The sequence below is a fragment of the Temnothorax longispinosus genome, chromosome 5 (genome assembly GCF_030848805.1).
Source record: "Temnothorax longispinosus isolate EJ_2023e chromosome 5, Tlon_JGU_v1, whole genome shotgun sequence".
Taxonomy (NCBI): Eukaryota; Metazoa; Arthropoda; class Insecta; order Hymenoptera; family Formicidae; genus Temnothorax; species Temnothorax longispinosus.
In genome coordinates this window covers 870,935-896,036 of record NC_092362.1, presented here as the reverse complement: position 1 = coordinate 896,036, position 25,102 = coordinate 870,935, and the positions used below count along the sequence as shown (strand labels likewise).

At 44.6% G+C, this 25,102-nt stretch overlaps 1 protein-coding gene across 3 annotated transcripts in view; it reads left to right on the top strand.

The window, feature by feature from the left end:
- Positions 1 to 25,102, top strand: part of LOC139813983 (protein trachealess-like) — a 77,290-nt gene that overhangs the window by 27,344 nt on the left and 24,844 nt on the right. The window contains exons 1-2 of one of the 3 annotated variants that reach the window (XM_071779907.1): positions 6,288 to 6,584; positions 6,723 to 6,764. The exons of 1 other annotated variant lie outside the window; for it this stretch is intronic. Coding sequence is in view for 1 of the 2 variants with exons in the window: in XM_071779902.1 (XP_071636003.1) it covers positions 754 to 783 (30 nt within the window). In the remaining variant the exon portion in view is untranslated. Of the gene's footprint in view, positions 1 to 753; positions 784 to 6,287; positions 6,585 to 6,722; positions 6,765 to 25,102 lie in introns of those variants that run through there. One more of the 3 variants, XM_071779902.1, reaches the window with a different exon arrangement.

The window sequence follows — 25,102 nt, the reverse complement described above, 5'->3', positions numbered from 1 at the left end:
TAGTCGAGTGGTTCGGTCCAACGGTAGATATTTGATTCGCTTTTTATCGCACGGCTTCGCATTCCGGTCCGCGTCGGTCGCTTCGTCGAACAGGATCGGAAAAACGGCCGCGACGCTGACTTCTCGATCGTAATGTCGGAAGAAACCTCCGCTTAGGAGTAAATAGCATTGTGAATACACTCCGAATGATGCTTTATTTATTCCGGAATTTCGTTTCGCGCGCTCGCAAGAAAGCGCCTGTCCCGCCGCCCGCCGCCGCATGTTGCTCCGCTATCGAAATAATATCTCGGGGTAGGTACTTACTTTCTCGAGAGAAGAGTAAAACGTTCGAGTTTACCTACCTAACTCTCGTACGCGTTTTGAATTCGCCTCGTAAACTGAGCGCGGCCGATGTCTTATCTAATCTCAATATAATTGCGAGAGCGCGCGTCATATAAAATAGCTTATTATACTATAGAAAAGTTGATTCGGGGACCATAATACGGGGGTCTGGAAATTAGCCCTCGCCCGTCTACCTATCTACAATGGTGATGATTATGTCTACTTATAGGTATAACTACCTACGTGCGCCAAACTACCCGTCTACCGTCTCTGAAATAATCTTCGCGGTCCTGCCTTCGTCTCGCTCCCCCTTCTCGCCCGATGAGCTTGTCGAAACTAGTTTATGAAACGAGTTCGGAACCAATGACCTCTCCTTCGCGTAGTTGTATACGATACCACGGTATAGTGACGAAGCTTGTTTATGTGTTACAGATTTGAGGAGAGACACTACGCTTTCGAAAGGTACGCTCAACTTCACTCAAAATGCATGCCGCTTTGTTTTCCCCTATACGTTCACGATTCACTTTTCTTTTAAACCCCTGCGTGAAAGTCTGATGCTAGCTCCGTTCGGACTTCGGATCTGTGCCGAAAAAATTAAGGCGCGGCCTTTTAAGGTATCCTATAACGACGAATGGTCTAACGCTAATTAGCAATGATGCATTCTTCCACACACATGTATATGCACCGAGTTCTCAAAAGACCGAACGGTTATTTAAAAGCGAAACGTTACCGCAAAATATATAAGCGCAAGCATCTGATTGCGAGCGCAACGCAGTCGCGCGACGATTCTCTCACAGTTATACATAATACATACGTGTTATTATCGCGTATGCGCCCTATAATAACGACTTTTCGCGCGGCGGGCAAACTATCGACTGAACGTCGTGTGTTCGGTGACGAAACGCGATTATGTAAAAACTATATGAGTGGAGCGCGCGCCGAATTGCAAAGCAGCAGTTTTCGGGGCTGTCGAATGCGCTTTGGCGCTCGTTGTATTATAATGCATGGCCCGGCCGTGCTTTTGTTTTACGTATGATTGCCGAGCCGCTCGCGTTCTCGCGCCTTATGTGGATCGCGAGAGGCTTTAAACTCCGGGACGTTTATCGCGGCTAGGAAGGCGGGCCGACGATCGTTCGCGCCTTCGAGGGACCCGAAAGGGACTCGTCGCGTCCGAAACTTTGTACCTTTTCTTTCCGCACGTTTAGCTTTACATATTGCTCTTTTTAATCATCGCGTGAATCGCGATTACAGCCGATCGCGTTTTATTGGCACGCGGCCGAGCTTCCTTATTACGACAGAAAGTAGGAATGCAACTTATGGAGCGTCAAGGAGGGTACGAGCGATATAGAGTTCAATGCTCGATTCAGCTCGGCACAATTCCACCCGAGCCCCATATACGACCGTCTTAAAAGGCGTTTTAAATCGGCGTGTCGTGAAAGAATCCCATAGAGATGCGGCGTATAAAGGCATTCCACCAACCCTCCCACCCTTTTTTTTCCTCCTCTCTCATCAACGTTCGGGCGCATCGATCTATCTCGTTGGAACATTTTCCTCGTCCGGCTCATTGCGTATATTTCCCGTAGCGCGTATTATTCGTCTCTGAATAATTTATGTATTATTTTCCCGTCATCAGCGATCTCTCGACGATACATAATTTACGTTTCGCGTCCTGAGTCATTCGCCGCAAGCGTCGCGACGGCGTTCGCCCGGCTTCTCCGAAAATTTGCGATTCCATCAGAGCGCGTACCCGACGTATCCGCGCGAAACGTTAATAATAAAAACGAAAAAACATATATTTGAGGATTGCCGCGACGAGTGCGGGCTCTCTCCTACTCATTTATTCCATAAATCTGACGATAAATAACCGACATATTGGGGCGTTCGCGTGGCTCCGGATCCCGCGGCATGCTTATCGTATCCCACAAATGCGCCGGAACGCATTTAAAATGTATTGAACTGTCACGGAGCAGTGGTTTTCCGGATTTTTACATTTTTCATCGGCGCCCGGGTGCAGGGCGCCCGCTTGGATTAGTGAGTTATTGTTGTTCTAAGTGCGTCGGTCAAAGGGAGTGAACACCCCAAGTTCTGGCGCGGTAATCCTGACCATAACGGCTCGCACCCCACAAAAGCTCCATCCTCCCCTTCTTCTTTCGTCTTCTCCTCCCCCCCTACCCCGAACCCCGTGCCAAATAGCCGCTACTTGGCGATGGGTTCGTTGAATTTCGCAGTCGAATATAATTTTCATGATTTTTGTAACAAATAAGTAGTGAAAACAATTGCTCTCTCTCTCTATCGAAAAATTCGTTTGACATCACAAGCATGAAGGTGCTTTGTGGCAACCTTCTTCGAGAATACTTATGAAAGAATTGCCAAAACGATTGACAAAGAAAAAACGTGGGGACATACACGATCGCTATTATAGAGCATATAGGGACGTAGACCAATTTGATGTTAGAGACGGAGCAGTATGTCGCAGTGAACTCGACAGATATTGACCTCATTTTCATAGATATACATTTGCACGGCATTTATAGCGACATTTTCGCACGCAGGAAAAAACTTTTCCTATACGCACGTACACGGTTCCCTATTATTTTCAAAAGATTGAAAGAGGTTTATGTAATGCGAACATATCTGATCTGTGAATTTAAATTTGATTTTTTCAGATATAAAAGATGCACCTTGAGATCATCATGTATAATATTTTTAATAAAATGTTAATTGCGACCCTAATATAAAAGTATAATCGAAATTATACATAATTAAATAATATTGCGTAAAGTTTACGGATTCAGATAATTACATTTACACTCGCAACGATTTCTTATTTGTTATCGATTCTTACAGTTGAGACGATATTCATTTTTATTGTTGAGATTATTTCTCATCTTTTAGTTTCTCAAGTATTATAGCAATAATCTAATACTTATTATAAGTTCACAAATATCGATCAATAAAATTGTCCTTAAATACATATAAATAAATAGGCTATGAAAGATTAAGCTAGAATTGACACATTATAAAAATAAATATAATTATCAATTATTAGCGTACAATTGCAATAATCTTCAGCATGTTTTTGTCAAATAATTTACTTAGAATATGCTATATAATCGTGATTCGCATTAATATTTGCACTAATTTGCTTAAATTTGCGCTAATCTACCTTAGCCCATTCATTTCAAGGCAATGGATCTACGAGATATTACATTTATCTGTATTATATTCACACAGATCCTTTACCTTAATTCAAAATAATTTCAGACTCACCGATATGATGTGCAACAGCTGATCGTATTGTCGTCACTACGACCTGTAAAATACAAAACCGAAATTATAGCAGCGCCCAAAACAATTAATATTAACCCTGCGGAGGTCGCGATGCTAAAATCGGAAGATCGCATGTATTTGAAATAAGCATGCGAGTTCATAAAGTCACACTCTAGTTTTCTGATTAAGAACGATTACAAAGCGAAATAAAAACGCATCGACTTTGATTCGTTTACACAATTTGTATGAATTATTCTTAAAACGGCAACGACAAATCAATTTATTCAGTTAACGTATCTTACGTTTTTCTACGTTTTAAGAAAGTTTTACACGCATCTGTCCAAACAATCGCGACTTCCCGAGGGCTAGAAAAAAATATTGCGCACGTAAAATTCTTTTTCTTCATTCACATATATTTTATAAAATCATTAAACAAAATAATTATATAGTTTACAAAAGGTGTTCTCTCTCTTTTTAAATTTTTATAAAATCTTACAAGGAAATCTATTTATCTAATTGTTATTAGTCAATCATCCAAATAAACGGAAACAAACGGGACTGACTATGCAACCAATAAGTAATTTATAGATAATGAATTAAACTTACCCGTGGGTTGCTCCGCCGTCACCCGATGCCTCCCGAGCCCTCCTCTCAGCTTCCTTATTCCTTGCACAACACAATATTCGCGAACACGCGTTTAATTACGATCAATCGCGCGACAATCTGAACGGCACTCCAGACAACCGTATATGGCCTGCAATCCCACGAAATAATGATCGACGCATCATGGCTTCTCATTACACGAATTACACGGCGACTCGCGCGTCGACTTCACGCCCTCAATTCGGAGATGATATTAATCGGTGAAAAAAATTCAAGACCCGAAGTACATATCTTATCTGCATATCGTATCTAAGCATCGTCGACGATCATCGCGAGAAGTGATTATCTTGCGTAAATGTCGCAGCGGAATGGTAAGTTTTAACTTCCGTCGCCTATCGCCATTTTTTTCTTTGACCGAACGAACTGCGCGAAGTTGACTTCGCGAGGTAATCTCTCCGAGCCGAGCCGACGCTCGCGAGCAGTTGATCGAGTAAGTGGCAGTAATTAAACGAATCGGTAAGCTTGGCAGTCTCTAATTGTAGAGAACGATCGTGCTTTGCGCGTCGTCTCCTACTTGTCGCTATCAGCTCCGAAAGGATAACAGCACATAACAGCACTCGGTGAACAAACGATAGCGCGGTGGGCGCGACCTTGTGTACGGCACTGTACAATATGCCGAGAACCCGAGGCGGAGCGTGACGTAATATAGACAAACGGCAACTTAAAGAATGAATTTAGCCGATATACCCGTATTGCTCGAATAATTTTGACGCCGAGGACGATCACCGTGCACTTGGCGCTTGGCGCCCATCACTCTCGCGGATTCGTTAGCGCTGAAACTAAAAACTAAACATAGAGATGATCGAGGAGTCGCTCGAGCAGCGTAATGAAGATGTCGCTACTTGGGCCGCATGATTATCGAAATTATTAATCGCGCGGCACACAAGTAACGACATCTCAAGGTGCATTCCGTTTCACGCATGATGCGCATAATGCAGCATTTATCCTTGTTGTTCACCGAATGTTAAACAAGGATAAAGGCCATCGCACACAAAATGCATAGCTTAGCATAAGCGTAGCATAAGATCGCTAAACCAATGAGCATCTAGCATAAAGTTGGCATATTAATTTACACAAGATGCTCATTGGTCCAGCGGTCTTATGCTATGCATATGCAGCCTATGCAATTTTGTGTGCGATGGCCTTAAGACCGCTGGACGAATGAGCATCTTATGTAAATCAATATGGCGATTTTATGCTGGATGCTCATTGGTTTAACAGTCTTATGTTACGCTTATGCTAAGCTATGCAATTTTGTGTGTTGCATCATGCGTGAAACGGAATGCACCCTTCAGGCTTCTCGAGCGAGAGCATCCTCAACTTCAGAAGCTCGATTTCTTGAATGCGATTGTTTCACTCGCAAGGGAAACGTATGCGCAAATTTTGCTCTTACAGACAAGTTTGCAAGTCGATTGGCTATATCGCATGGCTTTTAACCAATCAACGTGCAACGTTTCTGTAAGAGCTAAATTTTCGCATACGTTCCTCTTGCAAATTCAAGATTCGAGCCCCAGGCCCCAGGTAGCTTCAGTGCCAACGAATCCGCGGAATTGGGCGCAAAGTGTAGGTTCTAACCTGCTCGTCGGAATTATTCGAGACGAAAATACCGGAATATCGGCGTACGTTTATTTTCAAATACGTTTACTGTCCTTCTCCGGATGCGATAGCGGCCGAGTACTAGGAGACGATACGCGAGGCGCGATCATGTTCCGCGATCCTCTACGGTTTATCGATTCGCTCTATTTCATTGCCTCGGAACGAACAGGCCAAATTTGTCGCTCGCTCGCGTCCCGGGATGCAGATTATCTCTCGGAGCATACTTCACGCGGCTCGTTCGTGAAGACGTTCACGTCGCGCGTCGTGGCAATAGCGACGTCAGCGACGGAAGACGGAAGTTGAAACTTCCCGCTTCGCTGTGAGACTGTGAGATTTACGGCAAGACAATCGGTTCTGTTCTCGCGACCGTCGTCAACGATGCGTCTTATTGTTAGATACGAATGTCGGGCTTTGTGTCTTTCGTCGATTTGAATGTCGGAGCTGTAACATATTCGTAATTGAGAGCGCGTATCAGTGTCGCCGGATTGAGTAAATTCGCGTAACGGGAAGCCATGATGTGTCGATTGTTTTTGGTTAGGATCTTCCGTATTTACATACGATTAACGTCGGGAGTGCCGTTGAAAGTGCTGCACGATTCTTTCAACAAACAGAACGCGCGCGATTGTAATTAACCGCGTTTTCGCTAGTGTTGTGCGAGTGTTGATCAACGATGGATGCTAAGAGGAGGAGGGGGCTTGGGAGTAGGCATCTGGCGACGGCGGAGCAACCATGAGGTGAGGAGTGTATTATTGTTTTATTCGTTATTTGCCGACTTAATTGTTCGTATCTGTTCGATGCGCCAACAATTATTTTTTGAAAAATTGATTACCTTGGATGCTGCTTCAATTTCGATAAATATATGTATTTTGCAGATCTACGTAGTTTACAACTCCGCTGTTGCGCATCGTGTGCTGGTGAGTGATAAATTATACTTTATTTTAATTAGTAGAATGTATCTATGAGAGATTATAGATAGATGTGAGTAAAATATATATAATTTTATATGTTTACAAAATTATATATATTGAGAATAGTGTGGAAAATATGTAATATCTCCTAGATTTATTGCCTGAAATGGATGGGCTACATTAATTAGTTTGAATTAATTAATTAATATTTAAGCCTGATATTTGTCGTCAATTTTGTTGTAAATTTGTTCGCGTACGTTTAAACGTAAAAAAAATTAAATGTCTATTCAGAACACGACAGAACACGACGGGAAAAATTTAATAATATATAAATTAAATGTGACTTTATTAATATATAAATTAAATGTATTTAACTTTATTTTCCCCTTTTCAATTATTTTTTAAATAAAATTTGAGGTTTGCATTTGGCTTCCTTACATCTTTCCAGGGGGAGATTAAATAGTATACAGAATAATACAAAAAGACAACTCGGATTTTTCAATACGCGTGTGTCATGTGCGAAAATAAAAGGAAATATTTTACGATTATCTAGTGTATTTCAAATAATTTATTTTATAAAAACACAGTATGTGATTATTGATTACATCTATTTTTATAATGCATCAGTTTACTCTAATCCTCCATAGCCTATCCATTCATATTTATTGATATGAATTAAATTTGCGAACTTGTAATATCAACTGATTGTGTGCGTAATACTTGAGAAATCAAAGGGCAAATTCATGAGCAGTAAAAATCGATATCGTTTCAGCTATGATAACGAATGACAGATAAGTGCGTATGTATAGTTGTCGCGAAAACGCAAACTTACGCGATAGTGTTCTGATTTAATAACTCGAAAGCTGTTCAATAACTCGAGATCGTGACACTTTCTTATGATTTTCGATTCTAATTAATCTCCGAGATTCGTAACAAAGTATTGTACTATAGTCGTAAAGCAATCTGTATAAAAGTTTATTATAAAACTGTTTCGAATAATCATGTGATGGGAAATAAAGACTGCAGGAAACCGAGATGGGTATCAACCCGTCGCAAGATTTTTACTTCTGGATTAAACTCGTAACATTAATGGGCGCGGCAGGACAATTCACCCCAATTAATCTCGACGTGCGAGGGAGGAAGCGGATCTTATACGGGATCAAACTAAGACCGGGAGCATCCTAATCTGCATCGGCAGATTGCTCTGAGAATTGACACCGAGAATTTTGTCTCCACCCTTCGAAGCAGTAACATTTGACGTCTCATCCTGAATCAAACCCTCGGCCATCGTCTCCTTACAACTTCTCCCGCGCCTTTTGCCACAAGACACAAACTCGATGCATATATTACGTCGTTTTAATTGGAAAGCATTCCCTGAGCAGCTCGAGACTATGTAACAACGACGTTATATCTTTTCTTAACAGATTTAACTTATACTTTTATTGTTATATATCTGTGAGTGTTGCCGACGAGCTCGGCAGTTTGTCATTGCTCTTATGCATATCATTACGCCATTATTATGTCGGAATTACGTACCAGATCTTGAATCTTGGCTTAAATTCTTTTTTTTTTTCGCGTTATTGACCCAAACAGAGTCTAGAGAAAATACCGAGAGAAAACGACTTTTTGATACTATTTTTTTAGCCTGTAAACATAATTGCCATCATTCGATAATAAAGCCAACCGCGTATTATCTATCTATAGTTATAGTCAGTACGATAGCAAGAATGCTCTCTTAGGTCTTGACCGACTACTATAAAAATGCACGTATAGAATTGCAAATATATGGAAATACTTTCTCAAACTTTTGAATGGTGCAACAAGAAAGAGAAATAGAGACGGACTCACGCGCCGCTCAAATTACGTATTTAAACGCGGAAAAAGACGTGTTGTTGGAGACGCTTATTTTATTGCAAGACACACATTGCTCTGCATTTAAACTCAAAAGGTATGTAACACACAATATCTTGTCTCGTCTTTTCGAATAGGTTTTTCCCGAATAAAAGAATGCGATTTTGATAAAAGAATAGAAAGGTACTCGAGCGAAAACATCCCCTTTTATCCGATCCAATGCGCCCAGGCATTCCAAACGTTTCGTTTAATTAGCACCCTGCGTTTTCTCGCAGCTCGTAAAGGGAACGAACCGGCCGATGGCTGCACGTGGGACGATCGGTAGTCGCGTTAGGGAGGAAAAAAAATTTCCGGCCGTTTCACGGTAATTAAAAATGCTGCAATAAAAAGGAGAAGGTTCTTTAATTCGTAATGGCATAGAGACCGTCCCGCTAAGACTAATACCCACACTTCTCTCGTTTGTGCCGATCGACCGATTCTGTATCTCCATAATGCTACGCTACCAGATTACACGATTAATTGTTTAATTAATTATAATTGATATAGAACATTAATTCGCGAGGCATCTATAATATTAATTACGCTGTAGCTTTTAATACTCGCCAATCGGTTCGCAATAAAATCGACGAACGTACTTCTGAAAATTGAAATAAAATTTGTGATAGTGCGTTATATAAAGTTATCGTTCTTCGTTTTTTTTTCTTCGCGAAAAAAGGAGAAGCGCCGGCGGCGCACAAGCGACAGTAATATAAATCTTACTTAGGGCCGTGGAATACATATGCGCTACGGGCGGAACAGTTATTCATAAGCAATGGACCATAAATTACATAATACAGTGTTACGTCACTGAATTATTGAAAATATCAGTAAATATCGTATCAGACTTAAACGCGAATTCATGTACCTCTTCTATTGCCACGATCCTGTCGGTCTTCTTGTCGGCTAAGGAGCCTGATTTATACGTTTGGTCAAATATGAGATTCGAAAAATTTGGGGGAAATAATTTTGACTGTAAACCACACACACACACACATAAGCGTGTAGTGCTTATTTCGACACAAGAACACAAGCTTATTGAATGACACGTTGACGAACAGGTCGGGCGAGTATTAATCAGACACAGAAATGTCATTATGAGAAACGTTGTTCGCGGGGCAATCTTGTAAAGCATTATTCTAACTAAACTGTCATAAACGGGAGGAAATGAAAAGAGCTGCTTAATAGCTTATGTATGCAAATTCCGCGCAGCAGATTGCGCCGAGTGCTCTCGAGTGAGAGAAATGGGCGGTAGTCGAGAAAGCGGTCGAAAGGGTGACTGTCGCTTGTACCCTCGAGAAGCTCTTCTTCGCGATATAAACGGAGTCTCGATGACGAACAAGAACATAAACGATTGACAGCGATCCTTGCTATTATTATTCATCGATATATTCGATACGATAAATTTAATTTTTTTGGGAGTTTAAGATTTTTTAATTATTTTTCTAAAATTTCGAATTTTACGTTTGATAAAATGTACGTAAAAGGCTCTTTTTTAATTCTCTAATTACATACACAGACTTCTTTTAAACAAACTGCATAAAAAAGCAAAAAGTTAAACAATTACAGGCAAGCATGTTGCGGATCGCGCTTGTGGATCGTGGCATTATCGAGGGCTCGCGATCTAAATTCGAGGAGCATAATTAAAACGGAGTCGGTCCCCCGCGGAATACCGAAGGAGGATCGCTCCTCGATCCGACTTCTTGATCCAATTATCGCCGTCCGAATTATCCGAGCTTCCTTCCCGTTAAACCCCGATCCCACCGCATCGGTTTAAGTCAGTTTCATCTTAAACAATTTCATTTGCATAGCAAATAATCAAACAATTTTCTTTGACATTTAAATTAGGGAAAGAATAACAGGTCGGCGCAAAGTTGCCGCGCCGCCTATAATTTCCGAGAACGTCAACTAACCGAGTATAATTCATCATTTACATTTTGGCTATCCGAGAAAAGCTGACGGGACGTCGATAGAGGCATATTATTGAATTATTCGGTTTAGATTTTTATTTGCTTTTATAATAGCTTTACGATTTTGCCATAACTGACACATTGGCGAAATTATGGCCCGGAATAGAGCTTCGAGAGTCAAAGCTCGCTAAAGATATTTCGAAGCACGCATGAAATTCAGTCTTTAGGATTTAGCGGTGAGGAAAGTAAAACTCGCCCGTAATTTCGATACAATTGAATGTTGATCCGGCGCGGCGCGGGCGGTTGAGCGGGCATTCTTATGTATGAAATTCACGTGCAGCGCGGAAAATATCGATGTGAGCTTCTGGCCAGCCATCATATATAGATATTATTGTTATTGCACTTCTTGAAATGTCAGTGGTCGTGGGTGGTGGCGTGTGCGTGTGGCCGGGGATGCGCGTTTTCGGGCGTAGGGTGAGCGGACGAGAGTGGCTCGGTAGGGCCGAGGGGGTAGGGTCGAGGCGTCATTATGCAAAGGAGATGGTCAGCTCGGTAATCCCGGGATCCCGATGGCCGGAGGTTGTCGCATTCGGTACATCTTGCGGAATTGTTTCTGCAAGATTGTCCGCGAGCAATGGACGGGCCCCGAGCCAGTCGCGCATCAAAGTCTGATGGATGTTTGGCTTTATTGAAAAGAATATCGTACATCTCTCTCCGGGAAGGTCGCCGTCTGGACCGCCTCCAACCGCCCTGCGATACACTCGTGGCGGCTCGGTTCAATTTAGAAGCGCGATTTCAGAATAAAAAGAAATAGACAAATATACGTTATGCAAGGACTGCGCGCGCAATGCGCCACTCCATCGCGTTACAATCGTTCGTACTCGCGTATTATTTTCGGTCGGAGCTCTCTCCGACTTAACTTAAGACGTATACGGTCGTAAAGGAGCCGCTACGGTGTCGCTTACGAGGGTCGCTTTTCTCTCCCATCCTCTTCGCTGGCGCGCGTTATTCGGAGTGCGGACGAGCGTACTTCGAAGAGAGATCGGTGCATCCGTGTGTACGTATCTCGCGTGTCGTATCTCCGAGATGTGGATGAATCATTTATCGAGTCCATAACCCGGCTGGCCGGTCAGTTTTATGCCGGCGCAGTAGAATTTGATCAAACTTCGTTTTGCGGCCACTCGGGGAGCAATAAGCGACCGGCTCGCCCCTAAAACTACGGCCCCGGAGGTCTCGTACCGCGCGCATCGGGGTACCGCGTACCAGCCCTCTTCCCTCGTGCCAACCTCTTCGGATCCCATTTCGGAACCCAAATGATCCCCGCCGCGCCTAGAATCGTGTCATAATTACCAAAGTACAAAACGCGTGACGTTCACCGAACGTCGATCGAGAGCGTCGTGAACTGATTTTAGTCTGACGTCGGAAAATCATTCGGCAATATAATTCTGCAATGCCTATACAAAGGATATCACTGTATCAAAAATTCATGACGATTTATATTGTACCTGGGGAAAGTAACGCGGCACACGACGCTTTAATTCGTTAAGTTGCAGAATATAGGACGAAACCAGGTGGAGGGAGGGTGCGTGCGTTCTCTTTTATGTGGACTAAGATGCCCCCGTGACTCCGTGTATACGACATAAAAATACTATAAAAACTTTCTTCCTCGTAATTCGAGCCTTCGCTCCCGCTTTACGGATCTTAGCGCGCGCGAGCGATATATCTGAATTACCAACTTATGCTTTTTTGGCTTTTTTTCGGTCGCTCGATCCGGTTTCTTTATTAGATTTCTCTTTAAAACTATATGTATGAAAGTAATGATGTATAATAATTTTAACTGCAAAATGCAAAACACTCGTGCTCGTCTTTCCGCTGTAAAAATATACATTCACTTTTCTCAATCGTGAAGAGCCTGAGGAAACCGTGTCATGAATCAAGACGATCTTTCTACCGCCGCGCGCAGGTAAGAGGTCAGGAGGGTAACGTGACTGACACTCGGAATAGGTAATTACGTACGTGAGTTATTGAGAAATTGTACGGGAACCTGCAATTAATAACGCGAAAAGTGATTCTTGGACGCGCGCGTTACAGCTCGCGTTCGAGATAAATGAACTCGACGCAGACGCGCGGCTCCGATCGGGAGGGAGGAAAGTCAAGCCGATCTCCCCATACGCCGCGCCGTTCGCGTCCGTATACGAAGAAGCCCGCGCTGTCGGCCTCGCGCAAACTCATAAATCTCGGAGCAAATAATTGACCGGCCTACGCTCCGGCGAGCTCGGATCGGCCGGTGTTGATTTAGCGGCGTTTCGCTCGGCGGAGGTCGATCCGTCCATCCGATCGGATTTACTCACGATCTATTACCTATCTGCGATTTGCCAATTCGCGACTGAAAATTAGAGATCGCCTTTATTATTCGTCACTCGAGCGACGACGCGTCGCGACACTCGTGCGTGCTAACGCGATGAGACGCAAGCAAAACTAAAAGTAACTAAAACTATTCTCGGAAAACGGTAGCCACAAAGACAACGGGTTCCGCCGCCGCGTCGCCGCCGCGCGCCGTGGCCGTCGTCGTCCTCGCGCAGATTTTTCAAGGTACGAACAGACACTTCTCCCGTGTTTCCGAGAAACGATGACGGACAGCCGGACGAAGCCGGAGCGGAGACTGCACCGGTCTCGCGGTTCGCGCCTCGCCACCGGACTGGGCGCTCGTAAGAGACGAGAGCGCGTTCGTCTCTTTTCCTTTTTTTATATATTTTTTTTTTTTCAAAATTGTCAGGCCGAAGCTGCTCTCAGTACTCGAGTGCGCGAATATCACCAACGAAACGCCGGTAGATTCGCCTTTTTATCGCTTCTTTTCTCTGTACCTCTGTCGCACTCATATTTTATACCTTTTATTTTTCCCCGAGGAAACCGTACGTAAGACACCGGCTACCTTTCGGTCTCGTCGAGCCGAGTTTGTACGTAGAACACTTTCTTTTTATGAGATGTAATCACTGCAATAGTTTAATGAATAACGAGTTATTGTGAAATTAGCATCTGGCACTATATTAACGTAGCGAACCTTAACGGTATTAAGATAATGAACGTGACACCAAGATAAAAAACGATATTGCATATTCACCAGCTTCGGTGGAGGGTGAGAGGCCACGTTACACCGTACAAACTCGCGCGCGTAAGCCAGCGGCAACTTTACGATCCTATATACCGACGAGTTTATTCTTTTATTACGTATAACATGTACCAACTTCCCATATCTCCACGCGTCATATTACTTTAGTACGTCTTCCTTGGTTCCGTATCTCGTACCGAAAACAATATATTTGCTTACGTTGTAGCATATCTACGCTAGCATCAATCTTCTGCGAATGCAATTGCGTGGGTTAATATACAATTACAAGAAAACCGAAATGGCGTTTCGCGCGCGACGTCGCTAAAAAATTATCAAGCTCGGAGATCGAACACGCGTTTTCGGATCGAATCGGCATCTACGACAACGATTGCAATATTTCGCAATCAACCGGCCCGTAACGTGCGATCTTGTTTCGTCACCCGGTACACGCGAGGATCTCGAACGAGCCGTTGTTCTTGACTCGCTGACATAGATGTCAGCGACGATATCGTCGTCTGCCGCGGTCTCGAGTTACCTCCGTATGTTACCGGGTCGTTAGATCTACGTTTCGTCACAAACACCAAACCGGATCTCCTCCCTCCGTCCTTATCCGCGTCCTATCTGCCGAATTTTCTTCTAGTCTAGGAGGAGAGAATTAATATCGTCCCGGACTTGCAATGGCTCGCCGACGACTCGCCGCGGCCTGCGGCTCGCTGCGATCCAAGTTGAATGTGGTCATAGCTTAGATTTTAAAACATTTTCAACGTTATCGGTCTAACGTATCAATTCTTGTAAAGGCAAGCAGCTCAATGCATCGTTTAAACGGTCGCGTTCGAGAAGAAGTGCTTCGCCAGGCAGGCGCCCCGCGGATTCACGGGAAAGCGCGCGGCAAAAGTGTCGGCGCGGCAAGTGCACGTGCATCGACGAGCATCGCGCATCATTATCAAGATTATTGAGCTAATGATCGGCCGGTCATCCCACTTGTTTATGATCGCGTTTTGCTCGCGTTCTTGCCTCTGTAATTAATTTAACCCGCGCGCGCGTTTCTGTCCGTTTCCTTTCACTCGGCCGAGCGAGCCCCGGCGAAGGTGTACGAGCGAAATACAAACCGCTGATCAAGCTCCTCTTGACGTACGACGATATGCCAACCCGCTCTTAGCTTTGACCTTCGTTTTACGTTCTTGGATAACGATATATTTTTTAGACATCGTTTCTGGACGAGCTCTCCCTCTCTCTCCGCGCGAATCATTCGCGATAAATTCGCGAAGATGGGGTACAAAATATAAATTTCTTAATAAAGAAAACTTTGTTCAAAATAATGTATAAGGACGCGCATGCCAGACGCTCGAGCGAGAGTCTTAAGGATATTTTTATGCCGCAAAGTTGCGTTAGCCAGCTTACGAAGAAGTCCTCGCGCAAATCCGAGCGCCGAGCATTAACCCGAAAGTCTCTCGCCATGGCTTAAACGGCGCGCATTAGGTCCGCGAGAACAAGAGGCATTAGAGAAAACTTAATTCCGCGCGAAAGTCCACTTCCGCGCCTCTGCGCGAATTCTCGAGCGTCTTATACGATTTCACCATTACACTCGCCGTAACGCTCGCGCGGCGCGGCGCGGCGGCGAGTTACATCCAACTTGTGTGTTGCGCGAATCGCGAGATTAACCGACCTTGCTCGTCGTACGTAGGTATATCGCCGTACGTATATCTCACGCGTAATTTCGCGTGTTACCGGATCCTTGCCGCCCGCTCGCCCGACCGGCTCCGTACGTTCACCTTACGCCGGAGAGAGAGAAGTCGCCTTTGTTTATTATATAAGACGCACTTTCGAAAGTATCGGTGGGATTAAGGGAATAGTGCACTTACTAAGGGTCTCTCCGTCTAATCTAGTAATGCGGTACGCCTGGGGAGCGAAGGAAGCGGCGGGTCCAGGCATGCCGCGGCAGGAGCTTCATTACGGTATCACTCCGATGGGAGTCATTGTGTCACATCCTCCTTACCTTCTTGCTTAGTCATACTTGTAACTTTCTTGCCGCGTTACTCCGCACCTTTTTCCTCCACGAGTCCCCCACGGTACGTCGACGTTTCGCGTTTTCGTGAAAGGTACACGATATTACGTCCCATAATATTGCATGCAAAATTTCGACGAATTACCGTTACGCGCGCGAAAAATTCAATTGTTCATTCCCTTTCTGCATTTTCTCCCTTCGAGGGGGAAATCGAGCGCCAGAGTGCTCGCTCAGGATAAGATTCGCGGGAGAGGAAAGCGCGGCGGGCGGGTAAGTATATCGAGCGATATTACTTAAATCGCGGTACCTTCCCACACGCGGATGCGTGCAACGTAACTCAGCCGAGGTACGAACGAAAGAACGGACGGACGGACGGACGAACGGACGGATTCAGTCAGTGAGCGAAGCCAAGGCGAACCCGAGCCGCCCCTGTAATCACAATTGAAGGCTATTTTCTCACCGCTCTGATGATGCGCTCTGATGATGCCTACCTCGCATATAACCTCATAGGATCATCTCCATGGCGAAACATAGAGCCGGGTTTAGTCTTTGCCGCGGCGCGGTGGTCGTAGTGGTCGTGAGCAGAAAATAAGTATAGAAGATGATGGACGCTCGTAGTAATTCCCTCTAATAATTGAAATGTACCCGCGCCGGGCCGCTTGGCCGGGCCAGTTTGCGGTGCATGCGTACGCCGCGCCGTATATACCCGGGGTTGATGCATAATTGCGTATCGCCATCAAGTCGAAAACTAATCTCGATTTCGTTTCGGACGGGACGACGATTCCCTCCTTTGCGAGTGACGATCAGCCGCAGATTGGCGCGTTGGACAACTCGTTTACGCGCGCGACCGCATAAGATCGGCTCGTTAATCGCGCGCTTTCAACGAGGTCAAAACGACACACGATGCGGAGGAACGAGGTGACGTAGGACAATATAGGCGATAGGCGGAACGATAGTGTAAGAGTCCGAGCCGATAGGGGTGACGTGTAGAGCGGGTGGGTCGGTCCCGCCAATATGCCGTCGTCCATACATCACGTCGGAGCGACCCGACAAACTGGGGAAACCTGACCAGAAATATGATGTCATTTATATGGTAATACATCGGAATCCCGTCATTTAGATACTTCGATGATTAATGCCTCCGACAAGACAGAGCCAGCTGGTTCCCTGCCCCCTCCTCTTCTTCCTCATATATCGCGCCTGCTATTTCCTCGACTTTTGTTTTCGCTCAAATTCGGACACGCCACCCCTCGAAGTCACTGCATGGCGCTATAGTGAATTTATGTCACTCGCCGTTGCGCCGCGATTCGCCAAGATGTGTATTACAAGTATGAGACGACAGTTTCCTCGAGAGATATCGAAAAGAAAATCTCTTTCTCTCTTTTCCTCTCGTAGGAATCTCCATGCGATTCCTCTTAACTCATGAAACTCACGCGTACCTGTCAATCAACCTGTCAAAATCGACGATGTTGTACGGAGCTCAGGATATTCATTTAGTCGAGGATTCATTTAGTCCGAGAAGACTAAATAGCAGAATCGACGAAAGTGACGAAATGGGAGGACTCGGTGATCAATCACGCCGCGGGAGCTCGCGTGCCTTGCGTCGCGGACGCTACGCTACATCCCCGCCCGCTTGTACCGTTCAAAGGCACGAATCGACTCTTAAGCCCCGACAACACCCTTCTTACGGATCGAACGAGCCCTTACGTCCCGCACTTTCCCCCTTCCCCGCTTCGTTTGCCATCCCGTGGACTGACATCCCGGATACCGGTAACTCATTGGTATTCCCGAGAGGTGTCTCGCCCCCTGCGAAAACCTTGCAAAAAGTGTGAACTTAATAAGGAAAGCCTCCGTGAATCTGAACCATTTTTCTAATAAATAAGGGTCTTACGTGGAACGATTCGCATCGTCATGCGCGATATTAACGGATGGAAACATGCGAAATATTTACGACTTGGCTGCAACAGATGTAACATTCCCTAACAGCAATAATATCCTGTGTATCTATAAAATATACTAAGCATGATGTACTTAATATACTGAGAATATCCTTATAATATCTTATGCTTCACGATATCCTCTGAACATTCTCAGAACATACATTTGCTGTTAGGGATTGGAAATATTCTCGAGACGATACTTGAGAGCGTATTTAAAAAACGACAAAATAATCAAGAACGTATCTTGTAGAGGTATATTCGCTTTCCGAAAAATTCGCGTTGGAGCGAAACAGCTCTCCCTTCCCGTGATCTTGCTCCCAATATCCGTGACTCGTCGCCGATATCGGAAACGTTGCGTCGCTTCGCGCCGCGGCACAGAAAGATGACAAGCGCTGAACTTAGTGGGTAATTGTGCGGTCAGGACCCTTCTTGCGGCGTAATGAAGGAGTCGTCAACGAGGCCTATCTACACTCAATTAGCGTGATTACACGTTCCCCCCTTTCATCGCCCGGAATACCCCGCTGCGACACCGCCGTGCTCGGAAGGCTGGGGTGTAATTGCGTGACACGCAGTACCGAAGCACGAACCACGTTTCCGAGATTGAGCGTTGTAAAAGCGCCTCCATTACGATCACTTCACGCCCTCGTCTAACGAGGCATTTTTGATCGCTTAATTAAGGAATTTGGATCTTTCATCCAGGTACCCCGTTTTGTCCCACAAAGTGTGCAATAAGAAAGATATATATCATGAAATTATGTATTTCGTTTATATTTTTCTCTTATATAATACAATTAACAATTACAAGTAATTAATGAAATTTAAAGGGAACTCGTACTTTAAAATTATCGCACGACATAAATCTTGGAAACTTTGATACGGTAATCTCCTACGTTAAAAAAAAAAACAGAAAATTTAACAGCTTGTAAGATCATGATTAATTAAAAATTATATAAGTTTTAATTTAAAGCGTAATTCGAATTTAACGTTCGAGTCATATTTCTTCATAGATTTTCGTAAAAGAAGAGCTTGAGGCTATATACCTTTCTCTCCAGCCTTGCCTGCCACCGCACGGCTTCAAGTTGTACCGGTGAACTTGATTGTTCTCTTGTTCGTCGGTACAGCAGATTTCATTAGTCCAAGGAACTGACAGACAGACAGACAGACAGATGACAAATCATGATATTCGAGTAATCGGTCCATCTGCAAAAGTCTTGCAGTAATAAACAGTAATAAACTTCCTGTTATTAACATTGATTATACATCTTAAAAATTTCATGACAAACTTTGCATTATTTGCACAAACAATAAACAAATGGATGTAATTGTTTATCATAATTGTTTTATAACAATTAAGCATATGATAATTATTTTATTTGATCATCTACATGTGATATAATCACAAAAAATGAGCGAAACCTTAGTCGCCATTTGAAAGTGCTTTAGCGAAATACGTATGTTTGCAATTACGTATATTTTAGAATGCACTAATAGCTAAACAAATATTTTTTGTCATTTTCGTCAACATTACATAGCGGTGGGACAAAGATATCATTATTACGTGTCTTTTCCAAGCGACATTCTATTCGTGATCGCGCGAAACGACTGATTAAGATTCGCGTAAATCCCATTAGGGGGTCTAATGCCTAAAGTGTAATATGTGCTATATTTATTTGGGGTCCTCGGTTTAGGAGCCCGGTCTTGATGATATAGCGGGACACATGGTAGAGACAGTTTATAGATGACATATCCTATCGTACAGTATTGTACAATATGTTCTACATGACATAACGTAATCATCTTTATTATCTCACGCGCGTCGTGAATATTATAGATATAGATGAGTAAAATAAATTAATTTTTTTGTGCAAATTATATATATTTTTTGAAATATAATAAAAGGTTCTTTTTCAGCGAAATAAAGAAATGAAAAATATTTAGTAATAACAATATTGTAGTAATAAAATAAAGTAAAATGGATAAATTGCGATAGCAACTGTAAAACGTATTTCTAATAATTCAGGCTATAATTGACTTCTCTAATAGTACAACGCTAAGAGACATTTCACGATATATGGACAGTTGCGAATGAATATTGCGCCCGATACCGATATATACGTAGGTATGCGTCATTTATAGAAGCTCCTCATAAATATTCGCCACTTTACAACGAGGAGAGAAACGCGGCAGAGGAGCGCCCAAGCCAGGATATCTCTCGGAAAATATGAAATGGCTCTTTAAGACTGTTACTGCCAGGATCAGAACGTTCAGGAGCAGATGGGGAGTTGTTCGCTTGCTCCTTATAACGCGTAACATCGGTCGAGGAGTTTAAAAAGCTATTTCACGGCGGCAGGGTGCATCTGTTTTGAAAATCTCGCGATTTTAAGAGACACGGGGGAAGGACTCCCCGGAGGGAGAGAGAGAGAGAGAGAGACTCGACTTGTCAGCCGTTTTGAGGGTTCGCGCATCCCCGAATCTTCTCGGTGTCGCACCCCAAAAATTATTGGACATGCCAAGAGCCCTTGTTACCGCGTGCCAGAGTACACTTTGCGGAATCGGCTGTCAACGCCAACTGTCAAGATCGGCCGCAAAAAGTTTGCCGTTTTGCGGTCATACATACATTGCGTCTGGTCGACAATAGACCGGGTACGATATTATAATTTAATAAAATATTCTCTGGTATACTTTTTATAAGATTATTAGAAAAAGATAAATCTATCGACGCGAGCCGGACGTCGCGTTCGAGTTCGAAAAAATTGTAACTTCTAACTAATTTTTATATTGTGTCTCTAAATATTATATTTAATAGGCGCGACTATTTCTAAAAAAGAAATAATTAATTTTCATAAAACTTTTGATATCCCGTGTGCGTCACAGGAAGTGTCTGGAGCACTGAATATTCTGAATGACCCAGTAGGAAACAGGAATATATTAAATTAAATGCGGACGTAGACGCGCTTATGAAGCCCATAAGGGAGGCCTAATGCTTACACGCGGATTCAGATTAGGTTGAAGAATTATGAAGCGAGTTAAATCAGCGGCGAGATTAGATCGGTTAGGCACTGTTATCTCACCGTACTCTCCGTCGCTCCCTCCAGTTATTTGCTACATTAAGATAAGAATTCTCTGGCTAGCATCGAATTTGCGCTAACTTGTAAGCGCGGTCGAAGGACCGAAGTGAGCGCGAGTTCTACATATATTATTACAGATAATTCTAAACCAGAGTACATTCCGCCACGAGAGATTTAAATTCCCTAATACAACAAATTACTATTTCACACACGCTTCGCACTAACATGCCTCTTGACGCAATCGCGCTTGAAAATACAAGAGACATTTCCGGAAAGGACGTTAGGTTCATCGATCGTCGGACGGCGTTACGGTGCGTTTTATCGAAGGAAGGGTCAACTGACCATCCGACCGTCCGAGCGTAAAGGTATTCGAAGCTCAACAGCTAGCTCCGAAACGTTACCGGGGGGGAAAATCCTCCAAGGGGTGCTCCGGTACGGCATGGCACACCGGGCGCGGAAGAAAAGACCCTTCCGGCCTTTCCAAGATCGCGCAGGGTGCGACACCTCATTTCCTTATCTTTAACAGGCCGTTACTTCTCCGTGCTTCGTTTCTTGACGTTCTTTTATCTGTATACCCGCGGGAAAACGCTCCCACCCTCGCGCGCAATTGACATATACCCTGCGTTTGGTAAAAGGAGCCAATTAGCGAAGTCATTCTGATTATAAAGCCGAACGTGTAAACGTAACATGTGTTTGTTATTTCCTACTGTGATTCTTCAAGATAAAGTATCCTAACGTAAAAAAAAATGATAGATTTTTATCTTGATCTCCTGAAAATATAATTAGAATCACATTATGCGATCGTGCGACGCAGTCATACAAAAACAACGGATGATCGAACGGGAGGATCGCAAATAGCGTATCTATAAGATACGATACTGGAAAGCAAAAATCATCAGTCAGGCCGAAGATCTCCAGGAGGGTGATGTCCGTCTGGTGTGTTCGCCCGCCGGCCAATAACACCCCATTCACCCTCACCGAGTCACACACCCCGGAATCCAAAGTCGTCGCACCCTGTGAAAAATGATCTTCCCTAAATTGCTCGCTTACATGATAAATATACTACTCTCGGCGTACATATTGCCTTATACGTAAAGAAGCGTGTCGCGCCGATGTACCATTTGCACTACATTTAAAAATATTGCCTCAACCTTACTGTTATTTTTGTAACAACACGGACTATAAGAAAACTGAAATTAATGAGCGCCTTCCCAAGAACTAAAATCATTTAGATATATTATATTTACAACTGCATTTAGATATATTACAGCTTTCGTGCCTGACAAAAAATTGGACGGTCGGATAATCTCTGAATTTCATTTGCATAATTAATACGCAAGTGTATATTATGTCTGGCGCGCTTGTTGTTATCCCGATATCGCGGGAGAGAAAGATGTCGAGCCGCAGGGTACCGTTACCCGCCACCCTCGATACTGTTACCCTGTTACCCCGAGAGAAAGATCTGATCGCCGTTTCGATCTCGGACGCCTTAACAGAGACGTAAGGAACTGCAGCAGGTATAATATAATATATTACCGGACGCACACTGCACGCCGTTACGTTACCCTGCGCTCTCTCCGAAACGGGTAGTCGTGCGTTCGTGCTCGTAAAAATGGAGATCGCAGCGCAGATGAACGAGGCGGTAACGGATTCTTCTATCACCGTTCTATCGCCTCGCGCCGTCCCGAAACTATTTTACGACGCTCTCTCGTAGCTCTCTATCTTTTTCCTCCCCCGCGTGGATCAGATGAAACACACGCAACGGAAGCGGCGTATACGAAACGAAGAAACGCGCAGTTTCGAGTAATATTTTTACGAGAGTTTTCGTAATATTCCAGATTTTCTGAAATATGTATACGACTTGTCCGGCGCTGATCCGCGCTGATATATTTTCCGATACGGGGCACCAGAGTGCGAGTGTCCAATAAGCGCGTTCCTACAGAACGCGGTAGCAATAATTTTAATATATAGCAATCGGAACCGCGTGGTACAAAGCATCACCACCGTGCGGTTTTGCGGCTGGACGGTCCGATGCGCGGCGTAACGAGGAAACGGCGCAATTTTCAACTACAACACACCAACAAGCCTAATGTGTATTATGTGCGTATATAAGCGAGAGCCGTGAACGGATCGCGAAGCGAGACCGTGTATATGCCATTGTGCCCGGGTAATTCTCGATATCCTGCTGATGGAAACGACCGTGGAGCGGGGACCACGGCCGGGCTTCGCATCGCGGCAGGACGCGCGGAAAAGGGGAGAGGAGAGATCGTAGATCGATTGCCGGGCATACCAATCATTGCCGTAATACCCGCGGCATCGATGACACCTTCACTGGCTCCACTATCCTCCGCTCGCTCGTTCCTTCCCCTCATCGACTAGCGCGAGGCACGCATGCCTCGGTTCGGCACGACGACTCCCTTCCCTTATCTCGTAGTACGAAGCTTGTACGTCGGGACGACTCGAGCCCGACGACGACGCGCGACGGGGTCAGCGGAGCATTCACGAAAAAAAAAATCGTCGTCGGAATCCGCCGCAAGAGTAACGAGATCACGGCCGGCAATCGTCTTATAAACGGAAGCTCGTCTTGCGGAACGTCCCGTACGCGAAGCGTAATATGTCCCTGGCATTTGAGAACTTTTTTGATTTATACGCACGATTGAAAATCGTGTCAAGTCAGGCTTGTATACGTATCTCTCTCGCTGGCGATTCCACGGGGGAATATATGCCTCGCTTCGGATCGGTTCTGTATCTTTTCGCCCCTTCTTCCTCATCGCCGCTTTCTTCCGACGACGCTGCGTTAGTTACGACTCGGGCTTCCGTACCCCCGCAGAAATAAATTTAGCAATTATCTGCATGATCTCCGCGTGGCCGGCTGTCGAGCTTGTTCATTCATTTTCCGCGCGAAATATATACCAAAAAAAAAAATGTTGGCGACAGTATTTGATAAGTCGCCTACGTGTCGACGATTAAATTGCAGCGTACACATTTCGGAAAGAAGTGAGAGGTATATAAATATTTTGGACGTAAAATGCCAAAGTGTAAAACTAATAAAGTTAGGGGGACAGAATTTAGCAGACGTTGGCGAAGGAACACGAGTCCTTTCTATACGCGTATATTCAACATCTTGTCTTGATGCGGCTGAGAGGGTGGAACGACGTTCGTTAACGCGTTTCCAGCGGTCTGGCACCGATCGGTGTGGGTGCGGTCGTATATTCCCTGTCTCTTCGTTCCCATTTCAATCTCCAATACCATTCATGCGTTTTGATGTAACCACCTCGGTGACGGTGACGACGCGACGTGGAACGTGCGGTTGCGTGCGTGCGTGCGCGCGCGCGCGCACACGCACGCACGCTCACGCATCGCGTACAAGCTCATAAACAAAACGAGCGCGTTTTATTGGAATGTCAAAGCGGAATATTGGTATTCTTCGCGAGGACTCCCCAAAATATGTACGTCCGCGAGTTGCATGCTAATGACCGATGCGGGAACTCGCCATGCCGCGCCGTGGCGAGTATCGGGCCTCTCCTGCGCCTCTCCTCGCATCCGGTTGTCAGCGCGCGGAGTCGTTAGATCGCCGTCGCCATGGCGGCTTGATAGCCGCCTGGAAACTCACCTTTCCATTCTAACTTTAGTTCTTTCTCGACCCGAGAGCGACCGTCTCTTCTCTCCCCTTTTGTCCCGCATGGAAATCGCGAACGGCCGGGGAAATTGCTCCTCTAAACTGGAGTCGACCTAAATATCGCGCCACGTCCTGCTATCCCCGGCTCGACCGTACAAATCGAACTCTGATTTGGTGTATTTTATTCGTTCTTAATAATCGCAATGTACATATAAATGAATCGGCAATGCTTGTCGATTTTGGCTATCATTTTTTACGGACGAAGCGTGGCGTCGCGTCGCGTCGTGCCGTGCGATCGAAGCCACCTCTGACGCAACTTACGTAACGAGCGAGGCATTCCTTTTGCAACTCCTCGTTGACGCGCGTGGCTGATGACAGCATTACGATCTGACGTATTGTATATTGTATTAAAATCACCAAAATCCGAACCGATATAATAAAAATATACGCGATACGAATCGATCGGCGCGATCGTTGGTCTAATAGACGTTAAGACGTAGCGTGTCCGACCGTTTCGTCCAGCGTGCATAAATCGCCGTGCGCAGTTTCCCCAGTCTCGGGGGAACTTTCCAAAGAAGCAATTTTATCATAAATATCGGCACCCTCGGCCAGACAAAACCTACCGTATTGCTGTGCATTACGGTCGTGCGATCAGTATAACAAATTCGCGTGACAGATATATACGTGATAAAGCTGAGAGAATCGAATTTATTAATTAACAGAAACACAAATTTACTTCCGTGGCGACAAATTTTTTTTGACACGACTATAAAATCGCCAGAATTAACGTAGCCGTCACAAAAAGC